General features: G+C 39.7%; 1 protein-coding gene across 4 annotated transcripts in view; it reads left to right on the forward strand.

Moving 5' to 3' along the window:
* The window catches only part of PPARGC1A (PPARG coactivator 1 alpha), a 381,706-nt gene extending 371,959 nt beyond the window's left edge, over positions 1-9,747 (forward strand). For 3 of the 4 annotated variants that reach the window (XM_052780341.1, XM_052780342.1, XM_052780343.1), the window contains 3 exons: positions 2,408-2,529; positions 2,884-3,035; positions 5,965-9,747. In XM_052780341.1, the coding sequence (XP_052636301.1) occupies positions 2,408-2,529; positions 2,884-3,035; positions 5,965-6,068 (378 nt within the window). In that variant the 3' untranslated portion in view covers positions 6,069-9,747. Of the gene's footprint in view, positions 1-2,407; positions 2,530-2,883; positions 3,036-5,964 lie in introns of those variants that run through there. The other variant, XM_052780344.1, reaches the window with a different exon arrangement.
* The last annotated feature ends 596 nt before the right edge of the window (positions 9,748-10,343 follow it).

Raw genomic sequence — 10,343 nt, forward strand, 5'->3', positions numbered from 1 at the left:
GCACATTTCTGTTGCTTGCTCTCTACAGCCCCTCATTCGCAGAAGCCCTACCCAGACTCCTCTGTCAGGAGGGTCAGGGCTCTGGACTGGGACACAGTAGAAACAGAGATAAAAAGCAGCTGCTATCTGTAAAGTACCCCTCTTCCCTAAATTTATGGCCACCCATGAGCACACTTGTCCTTCTTTTAGCCATGCTAGCTTCTCCGACCTGCACTGCTATGGCAGAGAACAAGGACAGCTTTTGGAGCACGCACTTTGGAAGGCCTAACATTTAAAAATGAAAGTGTCTGTCCCAGCAGGGTTATAGAGGACTACCAAGGCAGTCACCTTGGTTCCTTATATAATTACAAGAGGTGGTAGTTTCAAGCATCTAAATGAGATACTTATCTGATCCCATTGATTAAGGAGAGCATATACATACTTTGATAGAGCAACCAGGGACTCCGCTGGGCTGACTGGGGAGCTATAAAGGACCCAGGTGGTTCCAATGGTCACTTCTTGTGCCATACCTTAGTGGGTAGGGCGTTTGGGTAGGAGTGTTTGATTCTTGGATGTCTGTTTTCTGGAGCTTTGAAGTCACTTTCATTTCTCAGGAGCTTAGGTTAACTGGATCTGAGCCCCTGAGATTTGTGAGGCCAGGAAAAGAGTCAGCGAAAATAGTTGACTGAGTGTGCTAGTGAGAAGGAGTTTCTGTTAGAAGGCAGATATATTAGTTTCAGCTTCCTGCTGCAGGAATTGTTTATTTATTTTGCATTAAATGGTTCCTGGGACCAGAGTGCTCTCCTGGGAACAGATAGCCAAGATTTTGGGCCCCCATAGCTAAGAGTTGTGATCGTCCCTTTCTCTCAAATGAGTGCTCAAACAAGTAAAGAAGAGGCATCAGGATCATTTCTGTTTCTACATGTGTTTTGGTCTGATCTCAATCCCGTTGTCCGTGGTCCAAGAATGACTAGTGCCTTATGCCTCTGTGGGGACTCATGGAAAAGATAAAATTTCATGCTATATCTGAATTGTAACACTGCAAGCTACCTGTCTCTTCAGGCTAGGATGTTTCTGAGCAGGAATGCAAGGCTATATTTAGGTCCCTAGAGCCTTTTGCATTGCACACTTGAGGTGCCATTAGCCTTTAGGCACCTCCAGGTTACGATAGTCATGAATTCTCAGCAGTCAGTATAGCTCCTTCGGCATTCGGCACCTAAATTCTGTGCAAGTCTCAGGTGCCAAAGCTGATGGTTTAAACTGACATTGCTCCACTGACTGACAGAGTTACACCAGCTGAGAATGTGGTGTTGGTGGTTCGATTTATGGGACAAATGTGCGGGTGTGTAAGCAATGAGCAGGAGGGCCAGTAGTGCCAGGGTTCTTCAGGCCAGAGACAATCTGAGACAGGAAGGCTGAGCACCCAAGCCGTGTATAGCTGGTGCTTCTTTGCCCTGATTACCTTAAGGTCAGTGTTTTGAAGATATCTTTTTGCCTTTTGCTTTGCTTGCAGCTCACTAAATGTCTCTACCATCAGTAAAGTGTTCATCCAAAAATTCATAAAGTGACTCTCACAGGGTTTCCTAGTCCTTCTGTCATTCTGCTGAGCATTTCCTCTCAGGAGGGAAGGATATGACCATGACTCGATTGTTTTCAGAGTATCTTTGATGCTTTGCTCCAAGTGTCAAAGGAATATGCAAATGACACCCTAGCCTGTAAAAATCAAGGACTTCAGTCAGGTTTTTTTTCTGAAGAAACCAAAAGGTAATGGTGACTACACGATATATTTTATTGTCCTGCCCTCCCCCCAGAAATACTCATTTTAATAAAAGTCATCTTCTGGATGCCTAACAGTTTTCCCTCTATTTTAAGGTATGGATTATAGTGGAACAGCTGATTGCAGGATGAATCAGCTATTGAGTCATCTGAGTTTATAATGTTATGTTTGTAATACATTCCGTTCTGTCTATGGTACATTTATGCAATTATTGTGTTACTTTATACTACTCCACAACTAAGATGGATCTTGCCCATTATTGTTAGATGGCAAGAGAAAGGGAGCTCCTGGTTTGGAAGAGTTTACAGTCTTGGAGGGCAAGTGGTAGAAAGGGTGGAAAGAAAGAAGGTGCAGTAGGATACAAAGGGAGCTGTCTATCATTGTGTAGCAAAACAGTGACAGCAAGCAGTGAAACCCTCCAGGAGCACACCACCTGATAAATGTAGTGTCATTTAAATACCTTAGATGCTTTCCAGGAGAGAACTATTTCACTTACTAGAAAGATGCAGTAGGTCTTCCACAAGAGGCTATTACTATAATTACACATCCTCTGCACATCCGTGTGTGTGTATTTGCATGCATGTATGTATGGGTTCATCTCTATTACACATTTGTTAAAAATATGCCTTCCCTGTTGCTGTTTCTCAACAGGAAGAACGTCGTGTGATTTATCTGGGTAAAATCAGACCTGACACAACCCGAACAGAACTGAGGGACCGGTTTGAAGTTTTTGGTGAAATTGAGGAGTGCACAGTAAATTTGCGGGATGATGGGTAAGAACTTTTGAGATTACTTCTTGTTTGGGAGCTGCCATATGTAAAAAATTATGGCAGTAAGATTACTGGTATGGGAGTTACCAATGTAAGTGCTATGACAGATGACATGCCGAGTTCAAAACCTTATTTATTTTCTTTCATCCTTATTTATTAATCTTGCTAGTTGAGATTTCCTGTCCCAGAAATAAGTATTTAGCTGCATGACAGGACAATCATGCTGATAAATGGATGCAGTACTTCTGGCATTTCCACTGCTGGATCTCCTGCAAGTTCTTGCTTTCAGGAAGGGGTTACACTAATGTGCGTTAAGTCTTTTCAGCTTTTGTTCACAACTGTATTTTTCAATTGCAGAGACAGCTATGGTTTCATCACCTACCGCTATACTTGTGACGCCTTTGCTGCTCTTGAAAATGGATACACTTTACGCAGGTCAAATGAACCTGACTTTGAGCTGTACTTCTGTGGACGCAAGCAATTTTACAAGTCTAACTATGCAGACCTAGGTAGGTACTTTGTTCTATGTGAGTTAAAGTACGTAACTGAAACCTTGTAACTCCGGAGAATTTAGGGTTAGCTTCTTTTTTGTTTGCTGCTTATATTATTTAAATGATTGGGGGGGTTAAAGGAAGTGGTTTTCACTTGCTGCAAGAAGTTTAAAAGTCTACTAATCTGAGCTGGCTTCTTTCAGATATTTCAGACTGCGAAAATTCTTTTAAAGCCCATTTTCATCATTATCAAAAATAAGTGCTCAATATTCAATAATACATTTCCATATTGAAATGATAGCACCACAGAAACCTCCTGCACGCTTTACTATTCATTGCTATGCTATGACTGCTTGGTTCTAATACCTGATTTATTTATATGAGTGATAAACAGAGAACAAAACCCCCGAAAATTCATTATGATTCTTACTTTGCCATGAGTTGTGCTATAGATTGGTAGAACTTGCCAGAGACACTCCTTCAACACAGTTCATAATTTCTCAGGTTTGAAAGCTAGAAGGGCTTGTGACCAAATCTGACCCTTAGGATAGCAAAGGCCACAGATCTCAACTGGTCATTCTCAAATCATGCGTAAGCATCTATGTATGAAGGTGTCTCCTTGCAGGGATTTCCAGTCATGATGTAAGAGGCTCCAGCCTGTGGAGAGCTTAGCAAATCTCTTGGTGTTTGCTGTTCCACTGATGTGGGGCAGTATGCATACCAGTCTCCAGACCCCAATATGCTGTGATAACTCCAGTCCCAAGTGTGCATACTCGCTGTGGTAACACATCTGGGTGTCTCGTAGTCCCTTCTGGGAACAAATGTATGGTTCTGTCCAATGCTGTGGGTCAGGGTGTGATACTTCACCTTGAAAGTATGTTTGGAGATGTTCAAAGTCTTTACAGCAGGAATACTGATGTAAAGTATATGCATAAAGAGACCATGCAGATTACCAAAACATCCTCTGCAATATTATAATATATTGTAAACTCACCTCTTATTTAATTACCTTTTAAAATGTAAAGTATTCATTAAATATTAAACCTTTCTTAATACCTGTATAAATAGACTAAAGGTATGGGAGATATACTCTTTTCTGAATAACATAGCAAGGGACATTTTGCTGTTGAATCTATATTAATCAGATATTGTGGTTTTTTACGAATAAATGACCACAGTCATTAAAATCTCTCATAACGGTGTAACACAGTGCTAATGAAATCTCGTATGTGCTGCCCTCAGCTTTGTACAATGCAGGAAGTGAATACAGATATATTTTTTCTAACCAATTGATGTCTTTTCAGAATAAATGATAAAGATGATACGCATTGTTCACAATGAATATGCTATAATTCACTTCAGTGACTAAACAGATAATGTAAAGCTAAGAAAAGGCAATTGACTGCTGAAGAGATATAGGGTTGATGTTGAAAATATAAAAGGTAGTAAGGCATTTGTTGAAATGTAGGCTGATAAAAACAGTAAAAACAGATTGAAGTCTTGACTTGATTTGACTTATCTTCAGCAGTGGAAGCCAGGGTCGTCTCTGTATCTCAGAAAATCTGGGGTTTAAAATAAGTTGTCTGAAGGGAACCCTCTTGAACATTATTCATCACTGGGAGTATTCCCTGGCAGGTCTCTCCATACTGAGTGGGATTCCCAGAGTATCTGCGAGCAGAGTATTTTCACTTTGTCCTGCTGACAGCTTGAGCTTCTGTACTTCAGACTGCGTTCCCTGTATTTTGCAGAGTATCTAGTAGAGCTACATAAAGAAATGGCAGGATGAACTTTAAAATTCATGAGCTGGTACAAGGACAGGGAGAATTAATCAGCCTTGGGTTGAGTACAGAAGAAAGAAAACACTTGAAAATAGTAGTCAGAAGTTTAACACCTCTCCTCTGTGAGAAGATATTGTCTTAACAGAACCTGTAATGAACATTTAATGCACAGTGCGTGTTATAGTGGTAGATGCGAAGTTCTGATTAATTCAACACAAGAAATGGCAAGAAAAGGGCACTCTCATAAAGGAGCTGTGTCACAGGAACTGGGGAGAGTCAGTGTTAAGCAGGGATGACTCCAAAAGGAAATTCAGTGCTTGCAGCCACATCAAGAATTGCCGTACTGGAGCTGTATGGCCACAAATGTACAATCCCTCCTCTGCGCTAGGAACAGACTGACGTCTCTGTCTGAGCAACTAGCAAAGCTGGAGCAGGTATCGCAGGTCACAGGAACTGGACCGTTATTGCTGCTATGACTTATCATGTATGCTGCAAAAAGCTGAGGAGCCCACCTGAGATTGCTTGTATGGCAGTGCAGAGGCCCTGCCCTGAATTGCTCACACTCTAAACAAGCAAACACCCAAAAAATCAGAGTGGAAGCAAAAACAGAGATCCAGGGAAGTGTAGTGACTTGTGCAAGACCCTGAGGGAAGGCAGGCAGAGGCAACAGTGTCCATTGTGTGCTGCCTGCAGGCTGCCCTGGCTTTCTGCATAAGCATCCCCTATTACCCTTCTCAGGAGAAGTAAGTCTTGGATATTGTGTGTTGCAAAACAACAGTTGCAAAACAATGGTGGAGTTTTGGGTAAAGCATCTGTTAAGATCTTATTTGGACTGCTTTGAGACCTATACATAGCAGTGTGTCGGTGCTCAACTCCTTGGAGAAACTGTTTTGAGTTTACCTCCTCTATATGTACATGCAATTTATGCTTCTCCACCACTGCTGATGACGTGTACTGCTTTTGTTAAGTCCTGCTTCTTACCAGAAATCTCTGTCCATACCTAAAGCTTCTCTGATGACAGTTGCTGGGCTTTTATCATTCCATAAAGTTGTTGTTGTAAGTGGACTGTTTCTGCAGTGCCTTGTTTGTACCGTTGTACAGAGAAAATAATATAAGTACTCTCTAGTGGTTCTTGCCTCTTATCTAAACTTACTTCCTTTGGGTTTCAGATTCAAACTCAGATGATTTTGATCCTGCCTCCACTAAAAGCAAGTATGACTCCATGGATTTTGATAGTTTACTTAAAGAGGCACAGCGGAGCCTGCGTAGGTAACATGCATCGCACCTGAGGAAAATGGAGGGATGGCGAATACCTCACGGACATCACGTCCTTCAATAATGGACAATTAAAAAGTCATACTTAGGAATTTCTCCTACTTTACACTCTCTGTTGAAAACCATGGTTTACATGAACACAGCTGCTCGATGAGTGGAGAGGCAAGATGGCTGTCCAGTAAGCACACACGTGTCCATGGGTGTCAGCTTTGCTTTCGCGGGTGATCGGTGGCGGGGGAGCCGGGCATTCCTCGCGAGTCCGATGCAAACCACAAGACATGGCAGCAGTTCCACAGAGATACACGTACAATGATGAACTGCAAAATCTGTACATACTGCATTTTAACAAAAAAAGAACAAAAACAAACAAAAAAAAATAAAATTGAGAACTATGGCTGCTGATGTCTGGGAATCAGACATTGCATTATTTTTTTTTTTTAAATGACGCTTCTTCTCACAACACAGTGATAATACGACAATCCAGAAGAAACCACAGGTCCCAGAAGCCTACAATCTGTTTTAGCTTTGTTTCAAGATTTTTCTTTTCTTTGGTTTTTTTTTTTGTGTGGTATTTTTTTTTAGTCCTTGCAGAAGAGAAAATGAAAGGCTCAAGCTTCCCTAACATTTTGAAGTTTCATCTTTTAATTCTGACACCCATGTAAATGTCTACAACGTTGATCTTCCACAGCAAAATTTTCAAAGCCTTGTTAATGGTCAAATGTGCAGCTTGTTCAGCGATTTATTCTAATGAGCGGACGTGGTGTTACATTATTAATGAGAGTTGGATATAACTATCTGGGTGTGTGCACAGATAGTTTATTTGCTACATTCTCTAAAGTAGTTGAGTATTTACAAATGTTAAATGGAGTATTTTTATTTATGTACATACTGTATGACGTTCTTTTTTGTTACAGCTATGCACTGTAAATGCAGCCTTCTTTTCAAAAACTGCTGAATTTTTCTTAATCAAGAATACTCAAATGTAATTATATGAGGTGAAACAATTATTGTACACTAACATATGTAGAAAGCTGAACTTATGCTTATATATATTTGATTGTAAAAAAAAGAGAGAAAAGCGTGTGGGTGAGGGTGTGCGTGTGTATATGTGTGCGCGCGTGTGTCTGAGTGCAAAAATGCTTTACACACATTCATCCCTTCTTTGGTGAGCTTATATAAGAATTTTGTCAAGAATTATCCTAGCCCAAAAGGTATTAACCACTTCTGCAGTATTTTTCCACATTTTTCTCATTGCTTGATTTTCTTTTGCAGTTTTATACACTGAATTTGTTAGGGGAATGAAATTTTCTCATCTAAATTTTTCTAGGAGATATCATAATTTTATGTAAAGTCTCTCAAGTGGGTAATCATTAAGAAATGTTTTTATTTTATGTATCAACAGTAGTTTTGGAACTAGAGGTCAAAAATCTTTTTAAAATGCTATTTTGTTTTAATTTTTGTGATTTTAATTTGATAAAAATATGCTGAGGTACTAAGTACAGTATGATTTTTACAGTAATTCTGTGTCTAAACACTGTTCTTGAAGCCAGTAATCTTTTCATTGGCAGAGTTTAATGATGGTATTTATCTATATTTTTTACAGTTATGCATCCTGTATAAATACCGATCCTTCATTCCTTTGTTTACTAAAGAGACATATTTATCAGTTACAGTTATCCTATTTATTATAAATTATGAGATGACTAAAATAATAAAAAGGCCAGTGGAAATTTTATACGTAGGATGCATGACGGTTGTCAGTTTGGAGTAAGTGCTTCGTTTGGAAATTCAGCTTTTGCAGAAGCAGTGGGTTGTTGGTTTTTTTTCTTTTTTTACTATGCACTAGCATGGCCTCAGATGTGCCCATGACATTGTTGCTGATGACATTGCTTCTGCTAAATTAAATAGAAACTTCAGGAAAGAAAAAAGCCACAAGAGTAAACTACTGCTATTCTGAGCATCAGAATTTCATCTGAACTCAGAGTCTCTAGACTGAATCAGCAAAGTTTGGAATTTGCTTGCGAATGTATAGATTTGGTATTCTATTACTGTTTGGCATTCATGACTCCTCCTAAAGGTATGGCACACCTAACTATTTAATCTCCTTTCCTGCTCCCAATCTTAGAAAACCGATTCCACCCCCATGCCAGTGCAGTTGATTTTGATGGCTGCATTCATTTTATCACCAGCATATTGTGTTCTGAGAGATTCCACTGTCTGTCCTGTCGGATGCTTGCTTGATTTTTTGGCTTCTTATTTCTCAGTAGATAGATAGCAATAAAAAAAAAAGAACTTTTTCAGAGGTTCTGTGTTACAACTGTAACATTCTTTAATCTGCATAATTCTTGTTGTTGCTCTGTAGGTTAAAAATGCAGGTATTTTAACTTTGTGTGAATGCCAAACTAAAAGTTTACAATTTTCCTTTCTGGATTTTGAGTATCTTCTGTTGTAAAGAAAAATATTAAAAGCAATAAATTATTTTTAAGAAATCAATATTTAGTATATCATATTATGTGTTCAAGGACCAGATGCATTACCTATTTTGCCTTTAAATTTCTGTGACTAAATTTTAAATACATTCTCTTTTGCCCTAGATTGCTGACATTAATAAATTGGTGTGGGGTTTGGAGGGGGGGATTATTTATTTTTCACCAAGCAGGCATAATGACATGAGTCAATTTTTTTTTCACTGGCCTGGCAAACATTCTCATCTTGAAGATGGCTTTCCTCTGTGGATTTACAAATTACATATTAAATTAATAGAGCTAGGATTGCTGAATAAAGCTATTTGTATCCTTTGTAGACAGTGTAGTAGGTAACCCATCAAAATATAAACTCGATGTTTCCTTTCTTTTTTCCTCCCACAAGAACATTTCAAATTAGCACATGTACCACATTGTCACCGGAGGCAAATTGCAGCATAGCTCTGCGTGTCTTTTAGATGAAGATTGTACTGTTGCTTTCATGCTGTGGTAAGTACCACATCCGCAATACAGGTAACAGAACTGGTACTTAGAAACTATGGTCTTTCCTAGAGCTGTAACAAAGTAATTCCTACAGAACATAAAATGATCCAAATCCAAACAGAGGGAGCCTAAAATTGAAGAAAAATACCTATGCTAAAGTACTCTGAAAAGCAGTTGGGTTGCCATCACCAAGAGCAGCACCGAGAGGAAAGTTTGTGCCTCTGGGGTATAATACTTGGGTCAGTTGAAAAAAAAAAAACAACCACACCTTCTCATCCCTTTAGATGTAAGCTTACAGTAGGTAATGATTATGTGTCCTTTTTGATGGCTGTAATGAGAACTTCAATCACTGTAGTATAAGATCTGATCTATAAATGACCTAGAATAGCCATGTAATATAATGTGATGATTCTAAATTTGTACCTATGTGACAGACATTTTCAATAATGTGAACCACTGACCGGATGGAGCTACTGTAAGACTTGTACAGTAGGTGAACATGTAAAGCTATTGGTTGGACTATGCTGAACAGGCAAAGCGAGACATTAGTTAAGCCCAAACTGGGCTATTTTCCACCTGCCAATTCTACATGTACTTTTGTGGTTTAATTCATTGTATGAAAATTCCTGTGATTTTTTTTTTTTTTTTTTAAATGTGCAGTACACATCAGCCTCACTGAGCAAATAAAGGGAAACGAATGTTTCAAATCCATTTCTGTTTCTCTTTTTTATCACAAGTGACAGGTTTTTTCCCCCCCAACTGGTCGTGTGCTAGGTTTTCTATTACTCTTTCTAATGGTCATAATTGATTTCAGATAGTAGTCCAGATCACGCCCGCATAACTGCATTTTGGGCAGGGGACAGAACCACTACTTTTAATATATTTAATGGTAGAAAGGTGCTACCTGCTTTTCTGCTGTGAGTACCCAAGACTGTTGAAAGGTCGACATAAACCTTGTAGGAGAACTTTTGAAAAATGCTCAGTGGAGTTTTAAGAGTTGCTGGCTTGAGTTAGGAGGGGGTGGGGAACGTGAGGGCCATGCTTGGGTCCAGGCTGTGCTGTAGTAGGGACTGACAAGTCCAAAATGGTTGGTATCTTCATCCTGAGATGCTAAATACCTGTGCTAGGAAAAAGCACCATCATGAGAGTCCTTTGCCAGCCTCTCTGTCTCAGCAGACAGGCTCGGAGGATCAGACAGGTAGGTGGCTGGTCAGGCATGGCTTTTCTGAATCCTTCCTGGACAGTCCTGGGTGCAGCATGGTGGGCTTCCACACCGGCATTGCCGCTGGGCAGGCAACAGCTAGGCG

This window comes from Harpia harpyja, chromosome 2, assembly GCF_026419915.1.
Source record: "Harpia harpyja isolate bHarHar1 chromosome 2, bHarHar1 primary haplotype, whole genome shotgun sequence".
Lineage (NCBI taxonomy): Eukaryota > Metazoa > Chordata > Aves > Accipitriformes > Accipitridae > Harpia > Harpia harpyja.